The sequence below is a fragment of the Mauremys mutica genome, chromosome 9, assembly GCF_020497125.1.
Source record: "Mauremys mutica isolate MM-2020 ecotype Southern chromosome 9, ASM2049712v1, whole genome shotgun sequence".
NCBI classification, from domain to species: Eukaryota; Metazoa; Chordata; order Testudines; family Geoemydidae; genus Mauremys; species Mauremys mutica.
This window is the reverse complement of record NC_059080.1, coordinates 45,217,444-45,241,700: the sequence shown is the minus strand read 5'-3', so window position 1 is coordinate 45,241,700 and position 24,257 is coordinate 45,217,444. Positions and strand designations below refer to the sequence as shown.

Below are 24,257 nucleotides of genomic sequence, written 5' to 3'. Positions count from 1 at the left end.
GACTTGCTTTGTGGGAGTCTTGCAGGGTTTGAGTTCATATCTCCTTTCTTTATATTAAAAGATATGAATGATATTGATGACCCCGGGCAGGAGCCTAATGGATGCAGTGCTCTGTTCACCAAGAGCCAGGCTGGAGAAGCGTATGAAGTGGAACCAAGGAGCATGGTCATGACTGTACTTAAGCCCACTGTGATCTCAGTAACTCTACATTGGCTGTTCCCTGGAGCGGCTAGGGTTGAATTGTGCTGGATGCTTGAGATGTGCTGAACTGATTTAATGTGGTGTTGTCTTTTAAATGGATACTGCTCTTGCTTTTAGAAACAGCATAAAAATATGCACCTGAAATACTTGGGCTAACCCAGTGAAAGGCTCCACCTCATTTCCCAGATGATGGATAAACTAGGCTTCCTTTGGGTTCTCACTAGGATCACATGCAGCCAGGGGAGGGGGCTGGCGAAGCCCAGACTGATTTAGTTGAGGGATTTCACTTTGGTATGTCTGTGCTGCAGCTGACTGCCTCACCCCGCATCAGAAAGGAGAACAGCAGCAGGATCGAAGGGACAGATAGCACTGCTGGAGTTGGATACTGGGTTTCTGAGGACTGGATTGATGGCAGGCATTGCAAGGTGTGGAGAGGAGGGACTAGGAACCATGTCCGATACAGGAACTGCTCTCTGAGGCTGCTGTTGGTTCTGTACCTGTGTCTGCCTAGTGAGTGAGTCAGGCATGCTGTTGCTGCATCGTGTAGGGAGACTGCGCCTTCTCCTGTTGCCTCCAGTGCGCTGGTAACATGGAGTTCTCCCTAAAGCAAGGAAAACCCAGGGGAGCCCAGGCATAAAGTGACTAAACCCCTCTCTTCTGCCTGCTCTTCCAGCTGACGTTTGTGATGAAGTGGCTCAGTATTTAGATCACCTTTTGGAGCACACAGCTCCCAAGGCTGCCCAGAAAGGAGGGCTGCATCGCTTCCGAGCCGCAGTGCACACCACTCGTGACCTCATGTCCCTGGTGTCCCAGGCCAAAGAGCTGCACGTACAGAGTGAGTAACACACCAGGTGCTGCCCCCGGGGAGCAGCCATGTGGCTGGGGTCGTGCATGGACTCTTCCTCTCTACAGAGCTGAGCTCTAGGCCCCAGGTGACTCACTGGGAGGTGGGAGACCTCCACCACCAATGGAGGTATTCCCACCCCTTGCTCTGGGGCAGGTTGGCACGACTGGCAGCCTCTGGAGCAGCAGGGGTGGCATTTCAGGCACGAGGTATGTTGAGGAGCGGTGTGGCATGGCAGGCCATGGGAGAGTCAGCCCTTAGAGAGGGTCAGTGCCACGGTGAATCTTTCATCCCTGGTGTCCCTGGAAGTGAAGATTCTAGCCCAGCCTGTATTACAGCACAGCTGTGAAGATGTGAAACTCTCCCTGGGGCTCCCTTCCCAGGCCCCCAGAGCTTTCCCTGGGCCAATGGCTGCAGGCTTCACAGCCTCATTGATTATGGAGGGAACACCGAGACCTGCAAGGGGTGGTGAGGGGGGTGAAGTAGCCCAGGTGGTAGTGCTGGCCCTGGCTCCTCTGCTAAGCAGTCACTGAGACCTCTCCCCACGAGGAGGGGTAGCTCAGATGTGTGCTAGCTGCCAGTGGATACCTGCCTTCCAGTCCCGACTCTGACACTGACTTCCTCTGTGGCCTTGGTCAGAATACTTACCCTTCCTCATTATTCTCCCCCAGATTAGAGGGGGAAGTGACTGCTCCCCTGTCTCACAGCAGATATGGCTGTTGGCATTTCTGTAGCTCATAATATCTATTCACCAAGTGTTAGTGTCTGACAGAAGCACGGGCGGGGGAGATGGCAAAGGAGCTCTGGGACTCACGGTGAGCAAAGGGCACTGAGCAACAGGGAAGAGGTGATGTAATGGGGAGTGGGGGTGAGTAGGCAGGATGGATTCAAAGTTAGAAATGGGACAGCTGCATTTTCCAATCCTTCCCCCGTGTTCCATTGGCTCCCTCCATCGCCAGGTTTTGCAGCCTGGTGTCTGTCATGCAGCCCCATTGATGTAGCGTAGTTTAATTTAGCTGGGAAGCTATTGGCTTCTCAGGAAGCCAGGTAAAGCCCAGGGCATTGGGCTGACCTCTACCACATGTGTGTCTGTAAGTCATAGGGCTGAAGCTGTGAGCTAATTAAAGATGTGTACACTGGAGGAGCCTGAACAGCCAGAGCAACACTGTCCAGGTGAGCGTGGAGCACGGCACCTGAGCTTTGAGTTCTCCTGTAGCGGTGACTTTCTCTGCCCGTTAGTCTGTTAGCGTTACAGGGCTGGTTGTTATGTATGGCTGAGACAGGAAGGATGGTTGCAGCCTGGTGCCTCCTGTGGCAGGGTGAACAGTGCCTGCATCAGACACTCGTGAACAGGCCACAAGAAGCAATCCTGCCTCGGCTGGGGCAAACCCAAATTTCACATGGGGAGCCAAAGGTCTTTTTACCACTTTCTGGCTTGTTCAGAAAGTTCTCACCTTGAAATGGCAGCACTCCTATGGCACATTCTGGAGTTCTCATGCTGCAGAAGTGAAGGGGTAGTGCATGGATGACACCAGCATACAGACAGCATGGCAGAGCTGTGCAGGCCACTGGAATCATGCATAGCAATGTCCTTAATGGAGCATGTTCCTCACACTGTGTCCTGGTGTTGATCCTTGCCCTCTTGCTTGTATTGGGAGATGGCATCTTAGCCCCACACCTGCCTCTGCACTGACCTAACCTCCTTTGAGCAGGTAAAGCTTCCTTAGGCCTAGAGCTCTGCAGTATCCTCTGCCAACTGCCCCCGATGAGCATGCAGCATCTGAGCGTTGGGTTCCCTAGGGGTTTGCTACAATTGCAGCCAGGGGTGGTGCAGACCATTGTAACCCAGTGCGGCTTAATCTAGCTTGAGGCAGGGGTATACTGAACTGGTGTAAACAGCAGTTTGCCTGTCTGCACTGGGGGGGTCCACACTTGTGGCTGGTCCCTAATGCCTGGAATTGGGGCTCTATCTATATTCCCCCAATGTAGATAGAGCCTTTATTTAAATCTGTATGGGGCCAGGAGCAGAGCCAGCCCCCAGTGCCCTTTCCCTTCTCTCTGTCCTGGTCTCAAGTTCCTCCATGGCTGGCACAGAGTAGGTCAGATGCAGGGGTTCTCCTGTCTGTCTCAGATATGGTCACCGATCAGGTTCATAAGGTGTTTCTTAGGGTACTGCCTTAGAGGTGAGGTGGTTGGGGCTTTTCCCCCGTTCTCTGAGTGGGGTTGTTGTGTTCCCTCCCCCCCCCTCCCACACACAGACACACCTAAAACTTAATATTTCTGCTGCTGACAGAGGAAGCTGCTTCACTGGATGCCTCGTCCCCTTTACATCCCATACTCCAGTTACTTCCTTCCCATTTGTCTGTTGTCCCACTATTTGTCTGTCACTGCCAGAGTTGTGCTGCCCAGGCTGGGATGCGAAGTGCTTAGTGACAGCCATGTCACGACACAGCAAGGCTCATGGCTACCGGAGTTCAACCACAGTAGCAACTAGTAGCACTGTGTGCCAGTCCAGACTGACCAAACCAGAAGCCCTGCCTATGCTACAGATGTTACCATGTTGGAAGCATCCTCCTCTCTCCACCAACTGTCTCTTGTCTGTGTAGACTGGACCTGTTGATACCTTGCGTGGCTTTGCCTAGAACAGAGTTCACTCAAAGAGCTTGTCTGCTCTAAGGAAATATTGTATCCCTTTTTCAGCATCCATGTGGCTGCACTGCCACTAGCAGTGATGTACATGCTAATGCATGTGGGCCTCAGCTGATGCTAGTATTTACATATTTGCAGATGCACCATTGCTAAAAAGCGGGTACAAAAACATCTTGTATAGATGCTAACTCTGTCTGCTATAAGAAAGGAGAGGTTGGCAGCAGCCTTCTGAAGTCTGTCAGAACCCTTACAAACAGGCGGCTCCAGGCCCCAGCACGCCAAGCGCGTGCTTGGGGCGGCATGCCGCGGGGGGCGCTCTGCCAGTCGCCGCCAGGGCGGCAGGCAGCCAGCCTTCGGCGGCATGCCTGCGGAGGGTCCGCTGGTCCCACGGCTTCGGTGGAGCATCCACAGGCACGCCTGCGGGAGGTCCACCGGAGCCGCGGGACCGGCGACCAGCAGAGCGCCCCCCACGGCATGCCGCTGTGCTTGGGGCGGCGAAATGTCTAGAGCCGCCCCTGCTTACAAATTGCTGCTTCCACAATGCCTCTTATTTGCAAAGACACTGGGACCAAATTATGTGTAACTGTGTTGCCAAGTTGTGTGCCAGCCCTGCAAAGGTCAGGGCTGTTGCTGTTTTGATAGCATGGTTATAATGTGGGTTGGGTCCAGCCTAGACAGAGAAGACAGATTGTGTTCACAATAGGATTGAAATCTGTAGTGGAGATGGATCCACTGACCACATACCTAGGTGGGCAGGTAGAGTCTGATGTGGGTTCTCGGTCTGTGGGTTGCAACCAGGTACCACAAATAGAGCTGGGCAAAAATATTTGGCTGCATCATTTATTTGCCACAAGATGCAGTTTTGGCTCAAGCAAAACTACTCACAAATTGGGGTGGAATTTGGCGAATACTTTCGAACAAAAGGAATAAAAACTTTTTTTTTTTGTTAAACTTTTGTTTAGAAATTTAGCTAGCTTTTTTTTTTTTTTAAACAAGGATAATTCCTGAAAACAAAACAAAATGAAAAACAAGGAAATTATTTGTTGCAGGTCAAATTAAACATTTTGTTTGACCTGAAACATACATACCTGTATATAGAGAGATTTTTCAGATGTTTTAGGCATGGCAACCAAAAAAATCAGTTTACCCTAGCTGAAGTTAGGGCCACTGGGCCCTTCCCATATGGCTGAATGGCAGGAGGGTCCTGGATAAACAGGTGAGGATTGGTCCATGAGCACCATCTAGAGCAGTGATTCTCAAACTGGGGGTTGGGACCTCAAAGTGGGTTGGGACCCCATTTTAATGGGCTTACCAGGGCTGGCTTAAACTTTCTCGGGCCTAGGGCCGAAGCTCAAGCACCACTGCCTGGGGCTGAAGCTCTTGGGCGGCTTCTGCTTTGTTCCCCCTCCCCAACCAGGGTGGTGGGGCTCAGGTGGGCTCAGGCTTTGGTCCCCCCTCCTGGGTCATGTAGTAATTTTTGTTGTCAGAAGGAGGTCATGGTGCAGTGAAGTTTGAGAACCCCTGATCTCTAGAGCATGCTGCCAGGATGCTGCTGTAGCAGTTTAACTGTTCGAATCCTGTTGGTCTGTAACCACTGGGAAAAGTTAAATGGGGTTACAAGTCATGGCAGTGCCATGACTCTCTGCTCTTGAGTTAACCCAAGTGTTACAACTGACCAAAGATTAACTGTGCTGTGTGCGAGGCATGGGGCATTGTCCAGGCTCAGTGTTCACTGTTAAATACAATGGGTTAAAAATCTAGAAAGAAACCTGACTGTCCTGATCAGCTCATTTGCACTTCCTTTCTCAAGGCTGATGACACTACAGTGAGTAGGTAAAGCTAATCTGCCTCTAGAGCGTTATTAGTGCTCTACAGAAATTAACCCATAAAGGTAAGGTGGGTAAGTATTACCCTCATTTTACAGATGGGGAAGCTAAGCGGTTAAGTGACTTCCTCAAGGCTGCAGAGGGGTCGGTGTTAGAGTCAGGCTTAGAGAGTTCCTGATTCCAGGGCTGCACAGCTGTTAATAAAACCCACAGAGTAACACCTCCCTGTGTCATGGCCAGCGTGCCCCAGCTGCCATTCTTCTCCTGCCCTCTTCTGCTGATCTAGCCCCTTGTTAAAGCTGCCCTAGGAAGACCCTCTCTCATCAAGCTTCCAAAGAGCCACTTATAGTAACTCACAGGGAAGGCTGCAGAGCGCTGCCCTCTCTGGTCTCCCCTCTAGGCCTCCAGTGTGTGTGAAATTAAGTAGTTCTTTTGTGCTGGATTAATCAAGCAATTAACTAGTGTATAAAATCCTGCAGTGCTTGAAGGCCCATGTAATTAATCTTGGCTGCAGCATATGCGCCCAAGTGTAAGCCCTCGTCAGTTAGAGTTCTGATGTCTTGCGGCCTCTACACAAATTCCTGAGAGATTAGGGGCTATTAAATAGCCATCAATTCCCCTCCCAGTCCTATTCACCTGTGGTGAGGCCAGAGGACTGCTTATCCCTTAAGCACAGTAGGCAGCAGCGCTGACTGGAGGCTATGAGTTAACAAGGATTTAAAACTCTCCTGAGCAGGATAGGGCCCCAGACACTGTTCTGGATAAATTGCAATGTGCTGAAGTCTAAAGCCTTCCAGAACAAATGTTGGTTTCTTGCAGATGTCAACATGTACATCCCGTCCAAGCTGTTCCAGGCCTCCCAGCCTTCAGTGCACTTGCTGGGCTCCACCCACACACCTGAACAGGACAGCCAGGTGACCCTGAGCTGGGAGTGGGGTGGGTACTGGGGGTGCTGAACACATTCTGGCTTGAGAGTCAGCTGCCTGGCTCCTAACAGTATCCAGTGTGCCAGGTAGGACATACACAGACTGCTGCCCTTGGGTGGAGCAGCAGAATCCATGGGGGGGAAGTGATCTGGGTGTCACCTGGGAACAGCTAGAGACATGGATAGTTCTGTTATCCAGCTGCTCTCCACAGCCCTGTGACTCACTGGCTGCAGGAAACTCAAGAGCCAGGAGGGGAGCAAACTGTAGCAGACAAGCAAGCAGGTAGAAGCCCTGGCCTTGGCAGAGCAGAGTCTGCTGGGGAAGAAGGGAAGTGCTGCTGCTCTGGCATGTAACATGAAGGGGAAGGGGGAGGTGAATCTGCAAGGAGCGGGTGTGGGGCAGGAATCTGCCCACAATAGAGAGGAGGATAGGTTGGGTGGGGAGTTATTAGCAGAGCATCCTGGCTCATAAGCCAGCCCCGAGCTGGGGTCCTTGCAAGCAGAATGCTGTCCCAGCCCCTAGCAGCGGGGTGGGTCCTGCTTAGTGGAGATGGCCAAGACGTTAGCTGGTGCCATGGCTCTGGCCAGCTTTAGGAGACAGCATTAACCAGAGAAGAGCAGAGCCAAGGGCCAAGTCATCTGTTCTAAGTGGGGTGCTCTGGGATTCTAGAGCAGGGGTTGGGACACCAGCTAGAGCTCTAACATGGAACCTAAGTGACCTCTCCTCCTCCAGATTCCCTCGCTCCACACCATGGTAAACCTCCCTCAAGACAAGGCTGGAAATGTGGACTGCAAGGCCCTGGTGGATCAGCTGCGAGAGTGCCCCACCCTACAGGAGCAGGCTGACCTTCTTTACATGCTCCACACCATCAAGTAGGAGCCCCCAGCCTGCATTACCCAGGAAGCCCTTTATATTGCTTTGCCCCTGGCTTTATCTTCCTGATCATGGCATTACCACCCCCAATGAGAAGCCCACTCAGGAGAGGCGAGATGGCTAGCTCCCTGTGTTTCAGCCTTTATAACTAGGTTGGGAAATGTTTGCCAGATGGGAGGCTGGTGTGAGTGTCTGAAAAAATGCCCTTAGCGTGGATTCGCCTCTTAGCCACTTTGATAATTATCATAGCAATGTAGGGCTGACAGGGACCTTGAGAGGTCATCTAGTCCAGCCCCCTGCACTGAGGCAGGACCACAAACCTAGACCATCCCTGAAGGGGTTTGTCAAACCTGTTCTTAGAAACCTCCAATGACAGGGGTCCCACAACCTCCCTAGGTCACCTGGTCCAGTGCTTTTGTGTTAGCACCTCTAATGAGATCTGGGCCTTGTTTTGCTGGGTACTGCACATGTAATAAGAGATTCAGAATTTGCTGTCTCTAAAAGGATTAGTTGGGTACAGTTCTCAAGAGCTGGTGCTTCCAAACAGATAGCTCCATTGCATTGCCTCAGCCCTGTGCATTGCTGAGCATACTATTTACTAGCTCGGAGTAAATAGTTCGGAGCTGGAATGTTATCATAGTGTTCCTTCTGAACAGTCATATGTTACTCTGTAATGGTGCTGCTGTAGAGTTTGTGGGGGCTGGGTAAATAATCCTGCTCACATAGCCTTTGCTGTGACCTGGCATCTCCTTGAACACAGGGGGCTTGACTGGGACACGGAGATTGATGGCCAACCTGGTGCTACAGTCAAGGACCTCCTCACTGAGCTATATGTCAACGTGGGGGCTACCCGACAGTGGGCCCTGATCCGCTACATCTCCGGGATCTTGAAAAAGAAGGTGGAAGCTCTCGATGAGGTGAGGACTGGGCACAGGGGCCTTGCTCTGATCCCTGGCTTGGCTGGTGGGACGAGGCAGCAAGTGGACAAATCAATGCCTAACTTCACAACTACCTCTGAGAAACAACTTACTTGTAAGAGACCTTTCCATCTGAGAGGTGGCCACTGAAATGCCAGACTTTCTTGTGTTTTCCCACTTCATGGAAAGTACGAAGGTCACTTAAATTTTTGAGACGCCACAGGGGCGTACTGATTTATGTGATCACTTAGAAGTATGTGGCCTGAATGTCCATGGCTCTGACAGCTGGAATGGGGAGCGCTGGGCCCTGCTTAAAGCCTGGCCCATAGTGATTTGGATTTGCAGAATGTACAGAAAATCCTGGTCTGGAGGCAGGGGCAGGGGATCTCACACCAAGCTGAGCCCAGTACAATCCCTGCAGTGAAGATGGAACTTCAGAAAATAGTCCAAAAGCCACACTGTGTGTCTTAGAGGTGTGCGTGAAGCTCTCGCTGGGAGGGAGGGAGGGAGCGCACTTGTAAGGCCGCTGTGGGTCTGTGGCTGTTAAGTATCCATAACCAAGTGTGTGGTGGTGATATCTCTGTCTAGGCCTGCACTGACCTCTTGTCTCATCAGAAGCACTTGACAGTGGGGCTGCCTCCAGAGCCTCGGGAGAAGACGATCTCTGCGTGAGTTCAGTGCCTTTTGCCTCAGTGTACCAAGGGGGCCGAAACCATTGCATTAGTCAGCCTGATCCGGGGGTCAACTTTGCAGGGGTGGGGAGGGGGAACATAACAGAAGGTGAGCACTGCCAGGCTCCGCCCACCTCTGAGGCTCCGCCTCTGCCTGCCCATAGGAAAGAGGCCAGGCTGGATCTGTATGAGCTCCCTCTCCCCTGAGCCTCGCTAGTTGTGCACATTGTGCTGTACATAGTGACCTCAAAGCAGGTGGGGCAATATGTGGGGGCTGTCTAAAGTCAGGCGAAGGGGCATTAGCCCTGCATTGAGGGGCTGTAGATCATGCCTGCCCTGTGTCTGTGTGTACTGGGATCTCCCCTTTATTCCCATTGTCTCCTCAGCCCTGTCCCGTATGAGGAGCTCACCCGCCTGATTGACGAAGCCAGTGAGAAGAACATGAGCGTCTCGATCCTGACTCAGGTGACAGGGCTGAGTCCAGCCAGTTTTCAGGCAGCCTGTCCATGCCCTCACAGGCCAGAGGATGCGCCTGTCCCACTGGGCGGCTGCCTTGTGACCTGTCTCCTTGCTTTTCCCGTTCAGGAAATCATGGTCTACCTGGCCATGTACATGCGTACCCAGCCCGCCCTCTTCGCTGAGATGTTCCGCCTTCGCATTGGGCTCATCATCCAGGTGATGGCAACGGAGTTGGCACACTCCCTGCACTGCTCAGGTACCCAGCCTGAGTCCGGTGTCCAAATAGTCAAGACAGACAAAGGGTGGGAGCATCCCTCTTAACTCCTAGCCTGCAAGTGGCTGACTGGGGGCCCGTGGTATATGGAACGCCCAGGCTTTGTTGCATGTTGCCTCACAACTGGCCGAATAGCAGAGTGGCTGCCTTTTTTCTGACACGAACAAGGTGGGTGGTGTGTCCAGCCCAGTGTCTCACACCAGCCAAACCTTCCCTGGGTAGGAAAGGGCTGTGATAAGAAACTCCCTCAAGCTTTCACTGCAAGACCTCTGGAGTATCTAGGGGAATCTCCGTGGGCCCATGTATGTGGGCACCTTGTGTCTGAGTAATGTGGTTCTACCGGTGGTTCTCAACCGGAGCCCATGGCCCAATTATTACTAAGCTGCGGCCAAGCTCAGCTGTGTGCTAAAGGCCTTGGGCTCCGGTTGAGAATCACTGATATAATCACATTACTGGGTTATACAGCAGATTGTAACCTGGGAGGGGAAGGAGGTGACCTTGTTGGCAGTCTCCCTTGCAATTAATCTCTGATCTCTAGCTGAAGAAGCCACTGAGAGCTTGATGAACCTCAGTCCTTCAGATATGAAGAGTCTTCTACACCACATCCTCTCTGGCAAGGAGTTCGGAGTGGAGAAGAGCGGTGAGTCTCTGTCTGTCTGATTAAGCTGAAATCTTGAAGTGGCTGCCTCTAAAATGGTTAGAGATGAAACTGCACCATAACCACCCTCTGGTCTGGCCTTAGTCTCATTTCCAGCAACTCAGAGGTGTCCATTTCTCTGATGTCTCAGGCACTGCATCTTGCCATTACTTACTCTGGGCTGCCATATCCTTCACACACCAGTGCCGTGGCTGTTGGCATCCTGAGGGACCCTGGTCGTTCATCCTCATGGTCCATTGCAGTTCAGGCTGCCTGAACACACACAGGCGTGTGTGTATGAGCCCAGTCCAAAATTCAGTATTAAAATAACTCCCCCTCCTCTGGTGGTGAAACAGGCCCTACCAGTTCATGGCGCAGGCATCAGTCAGGGATGACAGGACAGCCACTGGTGATAAAAGAAACTCCTCCTTCTGTGGCAGTAGTTTCTGTAGTTAGGAGCTTCTAAGAAGGTTAAAGCAGGGGCACCTCAGGTCCTGCTCACTGGAGGTGCTATAAGAAGGGCCTTGGGAGCATGAGGTGCCCTGACTGTTGCTGAGTCTGTGTCCTCAGAGCCCTGGCAGTGAATTCTGACCCCCTCCTCCCTTGCAGTGCGTTCTGTTGATTCAGCCCTAACCCCTGCTATTTCCATCCGCGAGGTTGGTGCTGTCGGAGCGACTAAAACAGAGCGAGCTGGGATAGTGAAGCTAAAGAGTGAGATCAAACAGGTGTGTGTTGGTGGGTGGAGGGGTGAGTTTGGGGAGAGGCTGGGATGTTGATGGGGTGGGGGTTGGGCTATGTGTGAGCCTGCTGGAGGACACTGATTGGGGATACCTGTGGGATGGGCTGTGGGCATTTTGTCGGTATATTGATTTTGCTTGTGTTTCAGAAGGCCATAGGTCAGGGGCAGGCAAACCTTTTGGCCTGAGGGCCGCATTGGGTTTCCAAAATTGTATGGAGGGCCGGCTGTGCCTCCCCAAACAGAATCCGCCGCCCCTATCTAACCCCCTCCTGCTTCTCGCCCCCGCTGGACTCCTGCCCCATCCAACCCCCCCGTTCCCTGAAAGCCCCTGGAACCCCTGACCCTGACTGCCCCCTGCTATCCCATCCAACTCCTTCTCTCATTCCTGACTGCCCCCCGGGACTCCTGCCCCCATTCAACCCCCCGTTCCCTGCCTTCTGACTGCCCTGACCCCTATCCACACCCCCACCCCAAACTCCCCTGCCCTCTATCATAGAATATCAGGGTTGGAAGGGACCTCAGGAGGTCATCTAGTCCAACCCCCTGCTCAAAGTAGGACCAATCCCCAGACAGATTCTTACCCCAGTTCCCTAAATGGCCCCCTCAAGGATTAAACTCACAACCCTGGGTTTAGCAGGCCAATGCTCAATCCACTGAGCTATCCCTGCCCCCTTACCGTGCTGCCTGGAGCACCGGTGACTGGCAGCACTACAGCTGTGTTGCCCAGAGCACCAGGACAGGCAGCCATGCCGCCCGGCTGGAGCCAGCCACACCACTACACAGCACAGAGCACCGGGTCAGGCCCTGGCTTTGCAGCTGCACTGCCCCAGGAACTTGCAGCCCCACCACCCAGAGCACTGCGCCGGCAGCAGGGTGAGCTGAGGCTGTGGGGGAGGGGGAACAGCAGGGGAGGGGCCGGGGGCTTGCCTCCTGGGGCAGGAGCTCCGGGGCTGGGCAGGTGGATCCTGTAGGCCATAGTTTGTCCACCTCTTCCATAGGTGGAGAAGCTGTAAAGTAGCAAGGCATGTGTGGCCTCTGCCCTCTGCTGGATGGGATGAGAACTACCCAGGGTTTCTTCTCATCCACCTGACTCTGCGAGCCCGCTCCTGTACCTTCCCCATGCATACTTGCTAGTGGGCTGCTGAGCCAGGCTTAGGAGACCCTTGAGATGGCAGTAACAGTCACTGAACGGACATTTCCGGGGCTACTCTTTAACCCTGCCTCTCCCTGGGTCCTTGGCTCCAGCATTGCATCTAAGGTATAAAGAAAACTAGGAATCCTGCATCCCAGGGTATATTTCACTGTGAAACCTGTGGTGCGTCTGTCTTCTGTGTACTCTGAACTCAGTAGCCTGGCAGTCTGCTGTGAGCTGGTTGCCTCAAAGAGTGAGGGATGGCACCCAACATGTGCTCCCCTGGTGACTCTGTAGGACTTGTTTGTGTGGAAAGCCAGATTAGCCCGAGGTATGAATCTGGACCAATGTTAAGTGCACTGGTGTGCACATCCACACACCCACTTGTGGATTTCAGTTTAGCTTAAGCTGGCTGGGAACAGACTTAAATTAAACAGAAATAAACTTGTCAATGCAAACCCCTGGATGGCCTTTCACATGTAGATAGACCCTTAGATCAGGGGTTCTCAGACTTTTGTACTGGTGACCCCTTTCACCTAGCAAGCCTCTGAGTGCGACACTCCTCCTTCCCCCCTTATACATTAAAAATACTTTTGTATATATTTAACACCATTATAAATGCTGGAGGCAAAGCAGGGTTTGGGGTGGAGGCTGACAGCTTGCGACCCCCATGTAATAACCTCATGACCCCCTGAGGGGTCCTGACCCCCAGTTTGAGAACCCCTGCCTTAGATTAAGAGAAATCAAACAAGCAAACATGCAGATTGTTCTGATGCAACAATCTGTTCTGAGTGTAAGTGGAAAAGCCATGAGGACTGGCGGTGAAGCTGGGCTCGTAAGAGGAAGGATGGCCCAGTGGTTAGGGCACTGAGCCATAGGACACCCAGATTCCATTCCCTGCTCTGCCAGAGCAAATTACTCAGTTCCCCACGTGTACAATGGGGATATAGCCCTACCCTGTGATTAGCAATGGAGACGTTCTGAGTAGGGCCATAGAAGTACCTTAGACAAAGACGCAGGCCTCGGAGTGAAGGGGGTGAAAGGGAATGGAGATGTAAATTATGTGGTCCTAGATGTAACTGCACTGTGGTCACAAGCCAGACTCTTCCTTGGGCTGTGGAATGCAGCACAGCTGTATTGCTGCCCCAATCATATCTGTATCGTGATCTCCTTTTTATCTTTCAGCAACTGGATAAACGTAGGCAGTCTCTGAGGGAGAGTAAGGTGAAACCACCAGTGTTCCCTTTAAGCCTTATCTTACTCAGCAACCTTGCACACCCAGAAAGCTTCTGAGCATGCATGAGCTAACGGGCTTGTTTCAAGCCGTAGCAAGCAAGCTGGCTTCCCCTCTGACAGCTTAGGGTTTGGGGCTCAGCTCTCCGCCTGGAGATACCGTGAGCTACAATTCGGTCACTTGAAAGGACTAACCAGCAAACAACAGTCCAGTGCTGTGAGCAAGAGTGTCTTGTGTTCCCTGAGCTCTCGACTGGTGGTGACTTGTTGCCTGGGAAGCTGTAAAGAACAGATGGGATCCAGTGTTGGGTCTCTCTAACTCAGACTAATAGCATTGCCATTCTGGAACCCAGTCTGGGAACTCCTGTGGTTCTCTGGCCAGAGGTCAGTGTGCTCAAGTTCTGGTGGGGCTGGGAGAGGAATAGGAACATTGGATGTACCATAGTATGCAATTCTGGAGGCTCAACACTGAGGAACATTCAGCAGGCCTCTGACCCTCTTTTTTTCTCAAAGCTCTTCCCAGGACCTTCCAGGGGAAAAGCTTTGTGCCAGAGAAGCCCACTAGTCTTACCCAGCTGTCTTAGCAATGTAGGCCTGGCCCACAGTGGGAGAAGGGGTGGGGAGACACAGAACAGAACCCAAATGATGGTGCTTCGTTCCATGCTGTAGGACAGACTGGGCCTGTCCACATAACCACGGATGTTTGACCTACTAGAACACACTGGGTCAGGAGCCTGCAGTGAAGCTAAGCAGACAGCATGTCCTGTAGCTAACTACGCTGTGCCCACCAGCCAGATTCTGCCTTGCACTGTGGAATGCAGCACAGCTGTATTGCTGCCCCTAATCACACTGCAGGACTCCTGTCTAGTGCCAAAAATGGTCAAATAACCCCACCAGCTAAGTCAACTTCTGCTCTCCCTTCCCAGCTGCCTGATAGAGCAGTAGGGAACATGGCTCCCTCTGAATCCACTGCCGCCTCCTGCGCACTCCCAGGCTGACAGTCTGGAACTAGCTAGCTACTACTGCAGTGCTGATGTGATGAGCTCACTGGCTCTCTCCAGGCCACACCTTAAATGGCCTCTAGTTGGGGTACTGTAAGCTTCTGTGCCTGAGTAGATCTAAACCTCCAGGACCACCCCCTCCCTGCTAGATTCTAACCAGACTGAGGGGCTGACAGTGCCCAGCCTGTAGCTACTGTGTCCTAAAGCCACAGTCTGGCACAGTAATTCTGGAAGGGGAGCCCAGCTGCTTGGATTTCACACTGTGCAGTGTGTCACCTTGTAAACACTAAACTGTTTAACTAGCATCTCCAGGCACCAACCTGGCTCTTTAATCTCCTGCCCTGGTATGCCCTCTTCCAGCTTTGGTTTAATGTGAATCTCTGTGGTGCAACTTCCTAAACTGGCTCTAAAGTCTCTGGCTAGCCTCAATCACCTGGGATAGACACTGAATGAATGACACCAAGCTTTGCCCATGCTTCTGCTAATGCTTCTGCTGCCTGCTCCATCCCATCAGGCTTTGACTGTCTCTCTCTCCTCTCTAGTCCTGTGGCTTCCACTCTCTGGAGATGGATTCAGGATCTCCTCTGGTAATGTGCATCTTATGTTTACACATGCAGTGTGTTTGTCCTCGCAGGTCCCAGAGCATTTTGCTAGCTAGAGGCAGGGCTCTCTTCACCCTGGGGTGGAATGCAGCCACCTGTGGAGTGGAATACAGTAGCCCGTTAGCAGTGGCTAGGAAAGCTACACAACCATTTAGGACAGGACACATTAAGCACAAGCTAGGGACACAGCCACTTGGGAAGACTCTTTCAAGGCAGGCTCTGACACTCGGGCCTAATGTAGCTCTCCTGAGGAAGCAGGCCAGGAGGAAATAGTGCTGTCTGGTCAGTCTCCCCAGCCTAGGCTTGATGGTGGAACCAAAAGGCAAGGTGGTGCTTGATACCCTGCAAACTGCAAGGCCAGCTGTGGAAATGGAGAATTCCATCTCCAGATGCAACTCTGTGGCTCTAGAAAGGTGGAATGTAATAACCCTCTCTGGATTGTCCCCCAGGGCACTGGACTAATGTCCTGACTTGGGCAGAGATTGCCAGGGAATCTCTAGTGGCCACAAGTGGCTTTGTCTCATCAGACAGCATTCTGTGTATCCTAGCCCATATTAGGACATTGGTTAATGCTGGTTGGGAGAGTGTCCGCTTCTGAATTGTGTTCCTTGGTCTCCCCTTCAAGTACTAGCCCGGCCTGATCCTTCTTGTGTAGCTTGAGAGCTGCTGAGATCACAGCCCAGGGGGAACAGAGGCCAAGTGCTTCTCTGCAGTTAGAGCTCCACAAGCTAGGGGAGTGCGCTCTCTAGTGCTTCATCCTGGTCCTGTTGCCTTTACTGTAACTCTGTTTTGTTCTCAGAGTTCTGGACGCTCCATCTTGCCTGCTGGCGGATCCTTCGCTAGCATGTTGGAAGATCAGGTCTCCAGAGATGGCCGCCATGGCCAGTGGCAGCGGAGAAGGCGACTGGACGGAGCACTCAACAGGGTCCCGGTGGGCTTCTACCAGAAGGTCTGGCAAATCCTGCAGAAGGTAAGCTGGTCTCATGTTGCCGTTGTTCAGCTGTCTCTTCCATGTGTGCATGCATGTATGTGTGAGCGCATATCCATGCACCTGGATCCCCCGGGCCAGTGTTTTCACGTCATGGGGATGATCCATCAGCAGCGCGCACACCTCATCGTTGTGCTTTCTAGCCAGCTGAGCAACTACCCTATCCCTGCCTTTGAGGGCCTATTCCAATAGCTGCCAGCCGTACCGGTTCCCAGGGTTTGCTTGGGAGCGCTATGACAAAAGCCCAGGTTTGGGCCCCATAAAGTAAGGTGCTTTTTATTACAGCTGGGAGCCCCGCCCTGTTGGCTGGCTTTGCAGCTAAATCCTGTTTCCAGTGCTGCATAGATGTAAAGGGCCCATTTCATCCCTGTGTTGGCAGAGGGAGGCAGTTTGTGACTCTCTTGTTCAGGGGCTGCAGGGGCACATGTGACCCCCTGCATTAGCCAGGACAGCCCAAATTTGCCCCTATGCTGTTTGTAAACTGCAGCTAGAAGCCCAGATGGGTTTACTGCCTGGTGCAGGCGGTGCTGGGGAGGAATTCCTGCACAGACATAGCTGCCAGTCTGGAGTGGTAGGTCATGGTACCAAACCTGCCAACTAGAAGTGCGGTCATACAGCAGGGCACGGATGTGAGACATATGGCACTAAACTTGGGGCTTGTGTACGTGGTAAATGGAAGCAAAGAGACTGTTGCAATCCACCCCTTCGTCATCATGCTGGACGTCTGGGTCTGGACATTCGCTTTCAGTAAAAGGGCTTTATCCTTCAGTAAAAAGCCTGTCTCTTGAGAGAACTTATCCAGCTTAACCAAACTGATATGAAGGCACTTGTACTGCAGTGTGTGCCCCTGCCCAGACTTCAGTTGAAATAGCTAGAGGGTGAGTTACAACTGCAATTGTTGTTTCAAGTCCCCTTACCATGTAGAAAAATCCTGAACTTTACCATGTGTCCACCACATCTGGGTGTTAACTGCATTTCTCAAGGCCGCGTGCTCTGCGTGGTGAATGGAAAATGCAGTTATTGGTTTGCTGGGTTTTAAACACTCCACTGGGGGGTGGATCCAGGATAGTGAACAGGGCCCTGTCTGGGCTGCAACCTCTAACCCTTGGTCTTATTCTGCAGTGCCATGGCCTCTCTGTGGAGGGCTTTGTCCTTCCAGCCTCAACAACCAAAGAGGTAAGAGCTTTGGGGACGGGGGTATCAACTGATCTTATGAGGGTAGATCCATGGGAAAGTGTGTGTGAGAAATAATGTCAAAAGTGTTAAGGTTGCAAATTCAGGCACTCAGGTTAGGATGTGCCAGAATTAAGGCTGCCCATACCACAAGCATTAGAATTATTATTTTACTGCTAACACAGCTGACCTTTCCCCAGCCTTATTCTCAAACAGCCAGACTGTCTTTGTTCTAACTCCATTGTCCTCCTCTTCCTCCCAACCCCCAAAATAAATCCGGCTCAGGCAGAGAACGCACGTGGAAAGGGCAGCCTGGAGAATTGTTTGTCAGTTTGCAAAGCAATTGAGAAGGGTTAGAATGAGAAGCATCAGGTACCTCTAATGTAGGTGTTGCTACCTCCCCACCCTGCAAGTATTTGCATAATGCACCTCTTCTTCTCCCTCCCTGCCCATCTCCTTTCATCTCCAGGGAGGACTAAACAGGGCCTGGCTCTCCCAGAATATCAGCCCTTCTCCCTTTTCCCCTGCCATCCCCTCACTGGGGCTCTAAACGATCCCCCACCCACTTGTCTGACTCTCACCAATCAGGAGGGGGAACAGTATCTCGCTGCTTCCTCCCCCTCTTGACTGTGGAACAGCAGGGTCTTGACCGCTGGTTTCCCCACGTGGGTGAGAGAAGGCCCAGCAACTCCCAACAGTTCTGAGCCTCTGGACTGGTCAAGCGCCTGCTCTCAGGCACGGAGCAGAGCGTTGAGTGGCTTTGCCATGTCATGAGCTAGACCAGTTTGTGATGGTGGCTGCTTCTCCCATATTGCGGCTGGCTGCTCTGTTACTTCTGGGGGAATTCTGGGCCAAAAAATAAAAAATTCTGTGCACAATATTTTAAAATTCTGCACAATTCTGCATATTTTATTTGTTAAAATAACAATATAATCACACCAGTTTCCATTATTTTTGGTCATTTATTTTGAAATACTTGTGAGCAAGTATGTCTGTAACAATATAGATAACAAAAAAAAATTCCTGAATATTTTGACAAATAGATTCCTTACTAGCCATATTAATACAGAATTCTGAGTAATAATGCATTTAAATTACAATACAGAACCGTATTTCCCACACCCCTCAGAAGCAGTGCAAAGGCCTGTGGGGGTCCGGGAGAGGGAAGTAAATTGCTGGGAAGGAGCCTGGGTGTGAACTAGGGTATGGGTGGGAAAAGTATGGAACAAAAGTATGGGGGGCGGGGAGGGATTGTTAGGGAGCTTCCCCCCCCATGCAGACCCTGGCTGACCCCTAGCCGCTCCCATTCAGTCAGGCACATCTGCCCCATCCCCATGTGTTCCTGCACCCCTATCTATCCTTGCACCCTTTGTCTAAGTGTCCCTCCACCCCCAATCAGACACCTACTCCCCCTCCATCCTCATATGGCCCTGCACACCCTCCCCCATCCCCATGTGTCTTTATGCCCTCCCCTGGCCCCATGTGGCCCTGCACCCCTCCCCTGTCCCCGTGTGTCTCTGTGCCCCCACCCAACCACCGCCTGTCCCTATGTGCCCATGTGTCTCTGTGCCCCCTCCACCTGTCACCATTTGTCTTTGTGACCCCACTCAGCCACTCCCTGTCCCTATGTAGTTCTGCACCCTCTCTCATCATCATGTGGCCCTGCACCCTCCTCCCCCCTGTAGCCCTGTGCCTCCACTCCCATTCAGCCCTACCTCAGTCTGTCCACCACCCTTAAGAGCCCGTCTGCCCCTCCCCCACCAGCACCCCATGGTGTCTGTCTCCCCATAGCCCCTGTCTCCTGACCTGGCCTGACAGGTACTGAAGGCTCTCTTTTCCTCGCTGGTTGGGAGCTGCTGCTTTGTTCTATCGCCACAGTGTCCTCTGGTGGGCAAAAGGCAGAACTGCAGCAACATTTCGGCAGAAGCTTTTTTTCTGTGCAAAAAATTAAAAATATGCATGGCTCATTATCATGGCATGCACGCAGTAGCATCGAATTCCCCCAGGAGTACTCTGTGAAGCACGATCTTCAGTGCTCCTGAACTCAGGGGTCCCACCAGCCTCAGTCAGCCAGTTGCTCTGTCAGCATGTCACCCCTGCACCGGCACGTCCCTTATAGAGGGAGGCACTCAGAATCCAGGCTCCTAGGTTCCATCCCACTGACTTGCTGGGGAACCCTGGGCAAGGCACTTTCCCTCTTTGTGCTTCTGTTCATCCACTTACACAACGGGGCTAAGGATACTGAGCGATTTGCTGCCTGCTATGAAATGCTACAAAGCGCTAGATTGCAGGTGCTGGGCTGGGCGTGCGCTGTGAGGGTTGTGGGGTTCACTGGAACCTGGGAGACACCTGCATGTGTATTAATAGGCTTTTGGTTCTCACAGATGACTCCTGGGGAGATCAAGTTTTCAGTCCATGTGGAGTCAGTCTTGAACCGTGTCCCACAGCCAGAATACAGGCAGCTCCTGGTAGAAGCCATTCTTGTCCTGACCATGCTGGCAGATGTGGAAATACACAGCATTGGGGGCATCATTGCAGTGGAAAAGATTGTGCACATAGCAAATGACTTATTCTGTCAAGAACAGGTACGGAACCTGCCCTCTGCCGGAGGGAATGAGTGAGACGAACCTGGCCTTGGTCTGTGCGGGGCTGTGGTGGCAAGCGTGCATGTCGTACGTTCCTTAGCACGTGTGGGTCCTGGCACAGAGAACTTGCAGCAGCAGTGCAGTCAAAGGCTTCTACTGAGTGTCCACTTGAGACCCTAGCCCTGATGGTTAAAAGCAATTTTACGTGTCACCTCCAGGGCATATTTCTAGCGAAGGTGATGAGGGTGGAGAGGAGGCCGTGGTGGCAGGGTTTGGGCAGTGGAAATGGGGATGCTGGGGGTGCCTGCTGCTGGAGTGTAGGCAGGATTGGCTCAGGCTGTGAGTGTGGGGTGGAAGTGATGTGGCACTTGGGGGTGCACAGGTGGCTGATAACTCCCTTCTCTCCTTTTCCCCACTCCTCACCCACACAGAAAGCACTTGGCGCAGATGACAGTATGCTGGAGAAAGATCCTGCCACAGGCATCTGTACCCTGCTATACGACAGCGCCCCTAGTGGCAGGTTTGGCACCATGACCTACCTCTCCAGAGCAGTGGCAACATATGTGGAGGAGTTCCTCCCCAGCAGTGGCTGCACCATGCAATAGACCCATTTGGGCTTGCATCTGGAGTTTACAAACTGCCTTGGGTTACCTTTTAGGAGTCAAAGGCAGGCGTTAAGCTAGCTTGCTGGTAGACTGTCTCCATGCCATGACAACTTGTTGAATTCAGCGGTGGAACCTGCCATTTCCTAGCTTCACCCTGGGGGAAAAAACTCTGCTGCAATAGCTGTTCTCAGCACAGGGAGTGTGTCTCTGCTGATGCCAAGTGATGTTTCAGGAGAGCATGTTTGTGTGATTAAACCATGGCTGTGTTTGCATACAGCCATCCCAGCTCTTTCCTGGCACTGAACCCAGGACCGGGTTCACATGTGAGAGGCCTGTGCTGAGGGTCCCGGGATTTGATCCCTGCTCGGCTCTGGGGTGTCTGTATGTGTGTTACAAGTCCGAGCTTGGGGTGGGTTTCACTCAGTGAGGTGGTGAATGGGGGACGGCTCTGCAGATGCACGCTATGGTGCTCAGGCTGGTCTCACCTCACTGGTTTCAAAACCCAACACACAATGGAGGGAACAGGCTCTTGCTGCTCTAGCCCCAAATGTGTGTTGAATTTTGAAGGAGGGTTTTATAAAGTGAACAGTAGCTTACCCTGTTGTCGTAGGAGCTTGGGCCCAGAGCAGACCCTGCTGGCATTAACTCGCTGAGCAACGCAAACCTAATCCCTGTGCCCTGCCAGTTAGTCCCATGGGCTTCTTCCCACAGTGCAGTCTGGACCCATAGGCTCCGACTCCATGGGTGCTCTGGGGCTGGAGCACCCACATGGAAAAATTGGTCGGTGCTCTGCACCCACTGGCAGCTCCCCAGCTCGCCTCCGCCTCCTCCCCTGAGCATGCTGCCGCGTCCTGCTTCTCCCCCCTCTCTTCCAGCACTTGCGCCATGAAACAGCTGTTTTGCGCGGCAAGCCTGGGAAGGAGGGGATTTGGAGAGGGCTCCAATAGGGGCACGGAGGGGTGGAGTTTGGGCGGGGACTTTGGAGCAGGGGTGGATTCAGGTCGGGGGTGCAAGCACCCACTGGCAAAGAAAAAAGTTGGCACCTGTGTCTGGACCCCCTGGCTCCTCTGCCCCCCAGAGATGTGAAGCTTTTAGAAACCAGACAGAGTCACTTTGGAAGGCGGGTGTATCGAGACCCTGACCCACTCTCCCCATCTGCTGGGAGCCGTGAAAGAGAACGCTGACTCTCGGCACTTTTGGCTGGCTCTCCAGCCCCATCTCACACCATGTTCATCCAGGCTTTGATGTGCTGTATTCCTGCCAATCAGGCCTGTTGTCGACTCACCCTCCTGGAGTGCCCCTTGTGGCCTGGCGTAGTGTTTTGGTGACTCCGCCTCTCTCTCCTCATCAGGACTTCAGTGGGGACGTGGCCCTCTGGCCAGGCTGCTCTGTTGCTCCTCCTCTTCCGGGGTATCGGTGTCACCAATAAATCCTATCTGACAGAATACCGGCAATGAACAAGTCTTCACCCCAGCCTTCTCTCCCGTCTCACTCGTTTGCCAGAGCAGTGACTCTGAGCTTCCCCCCAGAACCCCTCAGCAAAATACAAACCCAGCAACTTGTGCCCAGCCCCAGCTTGAGTTTGTAGCCAGCTTAGAAGAGCGGAGCACCGGGGAGAACCTACACAACAGTGACCCCCACCCCCCAGGGTTTCCTCCCTGGAGTTCTACCCCCTTTCGAAGGCCCACCACAAGCATGAATTCCACTCCTGGCCGTTTCCCACCATACTCATCCTGCTCAGCTCCTGCAGAGAGGGCCTCCAGACAACCTCTCCTGGTTTTCCCTCCCTCCACGGCACTGACATCCAGCCTGGCCCCCCTGCAGGTATAACAAAGTGGGGCCCCTTCATAGTGGGGGGTGGTTTATGCACCCCCTCAAGGCTGTGTCCAGCATGGTACAGATGGTTTGCACCTCTGAGGTGCAGGACCTGGGCACACAGGCGGTCCAGCTCCTCCTTACACTCGTTCATAGTCAGGAGCAGACAGTCCCTACCCTCCAAGGACTTCAACACCCAGAGCAGTTCTCCCTTTCACAGCGCCTGCTTTGATTCCAGCAGCTTCTTTTGCACGTTCTCTGCCATTGCAACTATATGCTTGCACCCTGTCCCATTCAGTGCCTCTGCAGTAAGGGCCTCAGTCTTTTCACCTAGCTCCCGGCAAGCTGGAGAGTTGGTAGTCACCCACACTTCCCCTGTTTTATTTAAGGCAGTGTCCGAGTCCCTGCTGCGGGCTATTCAGCCTCTCATGTGGGCTCCGCTCCCCTGTGCTCATCTCAACCCAGAGGGAAACCTGCTTCTATACCTGCTGCTGCTGCTTCCAGTGTTCTTCCTCTGCCATTGCCAAGGCTGGTTCTTTGTCTGGCCGCTTGGGCCATCACTTCTTTTCAGGCAGTAACTGTTTCCACCTGCTCTCACTTACAAGCTTTCAGCTGGCCAGGCAGAATCTGCAGGTGACTCATGGCTGCCGGTTGGCCTCCTTCAGCAGTCTCCAGCTGGGTTTCTAACACCTTTTGAGTCCTCCCCAGCCTCAGCGGTCCTGGGCTGCAGCTCTTCGTTCAACCTAGCCCTTCCCTTCATAGAATCATAGAATCTCAGGGTTGGAAGGGACCTCAGGAGGTCATCTAGTCCAACCCCCTGCTCAAAGCAGGACCAAACCCAACTAAATCATCCCAGCCAGGGCTTTGTCTAGCCTGACCTTAAAAACCTCTAAGGAAGGAGATTCCACCACCTCCCTAGGTAACCCATTCCAGTTCTTCACCACCCTACTAGTGAAAAAGTTTTTCCTAATATCCAACCTAAACCTCCCCCTCTGCAACTTGAGACCATTACTCCTTGTTCTGTCATCTTCTACCACTGAGAACAGTCTAGATCCATCCTCTTTGGAACCCCCTTTCAGGTAGTTGAAAGCAGCTATCAAATCCCCCCTCATTCTTCTCTTCTGCAGACTAAACAATCCCAGTTCCCTCAGCCTCTTCTCATAAGTCATGTGCTCCAGCCCCCTAATCATTTTTGTTGCCCTCTGCTGGACTCTCTCCAATTTTTCCACATCCTTCTTGTAGTGTGGGGCCCAAAACTGGACACAGTACTCCAAATGAGGCCTCACCAGTGCTGAGTAGAGGGGAATGATCACATCCCTCGATCTGCTGGAAATGCCCCTACTTATACAACCCAAAATGCCATTACCCTTCTTGGCAACAAGGGCACACTGTTGACTCATATTCAGCTTTTCGTCCACCGTAACCCCTAGGTCCTTTTCTGCAGAACTGCTGCCCAGCCATTCGGTCCCTAGTCTGTAGCAGTGCATGGGATTCTTCCGTCCTAAGTGCAGGACTCTGCACTTGTCCTTGTTGAACCTCATCATATTTCTTTTGGCCCAATCCTCTAATTTGTCTAGGTCCCTCTGTATCCTATCCCTACCCTCCAGCGTATCAACCACTCCTCCCAGTTTAGTGTCATCTGCAAACTTGCTAAGGGTGCAGTCCACACCATCCTCTAGATCGTTAATGAAGATATTGAATAAAACCGGCCCCAGCACCGACCCTTGGGGCACTCCACTTGATACCGGCTGCCAACTAGACATGGAACCATTGATCACTACCTGTTGAGCCCGACCATCTAGCCAGTTTTCTATCCACCTTACCGTCCATTCATCCAGCCCATACTTCTTTAACTTGCTGGCAAGAATACTGTGGGAGACTCAGGGCCACCCGGGGGGGGGGGGGGGCAAAGGGGGCAATTTGCCCCGGGCCCCGGGTCTCTGCAGGGGCCTCCAAGAGAACAGCTGAGGCTCCCGCCTCCGCCCCTCCCCTGGAGCCCTAGCGCATCAAGCGCTGTCCTCACACAGCGCCGCAGTGTGTCTCCGCCGGGGCCCCTGAGCCCCGCCCCGCTCAGAGCCGCGTTGGGAGGGGGTGGGGCTGCGAGCTC

The 24,257-nt window shown here is 52.8% G+C and overlaps 1 protein-coding gene and 1 long non-coding RNA gene across 7 annotated transcripts in view; one reads left to right on the top strand and one right to left on the bottom strand.

Annotated features, from left to right (window-relative positions):
* Positions 1–23,024, top strand: part of PHKA1 (phosphorylase kinase regulatory subunit alpha 1) — an 86,698-nt gene extending 63,674 nt beyond the window's left edge. For 4 of the 6 annotated variants that reach the window (XM_045030397.1, XM_045030398.1, XM_045030396.1 and 1 more), the window contains 15 exons: positions 875–1,036; positions 6,340–6,434; positions 7,179–7,318; positions 8,080–8,236; positions 8,825–8,904; positions 9,294–9,372; positions 9,493–9,622; positions 10,179–10,280; positions 10,887–11,002; positions 13,334–13,372; positions 14,925–14,969; positions 15,784–15,954; positions 17,095–17,148; positions 19,530–19,730; positions 20,162–23,024. In XM_045030397.1, coding sequence (XP_044886332.1) covers positions 875–1,036; positions 6,340–6,434; positions 7,179–7,318; positions 8,080–8,236; positions 8,825–8,904; positions 9,294–9,372; positions 9,493–9,622; positions 10,179–10,280; positions 10,887–11,002; positions 13,334–13,372; positions 14,925–14,969; positions 15,784–15,954; positions 17,095–17,148; positions 19,530–19,730; positions 20,162–20,335 — 1,745 coding nt within the window. In that variant the 3' untranslated portion in view covers positions 20,336–23,024. The remainder of the gene's footprint in view (positions 1–874; positions 1,037–6,339; positions 6,435–7,178; positions 7,319–8,079; positions 8,237–8,824; positions 8,905–9,293; positions 9,373–9,492; positions 9,623–10,178; positions 10,281–10,886; positions 11,003–13,333; positions 13,373–14,924; positions 14,970–15,783; positions 15,955–17,094; positions 17,149–19,529; positions 19,731–20,161) is intronic. The other 2 variants (XM_045030399.1, XM_045030400.1) reach the window with 2 other exon arrangements.
* Positions 19,728–21,763, bottom strand: LOC123377464. Its single transcript, XR_006582223.1, has 3 exons — positions 21,621–21,763; positions 20,382–20,489; positions 19,728–19,912 (listed from the first exon to the last, which is right to left on the bottom strand). It is a non-coding gene; the product is annotated as an uncharacterized LOC123377464 (long non-coding RNA).
* Positions 23,025–24,257: the final 1,233 nt, after the last annotated feature.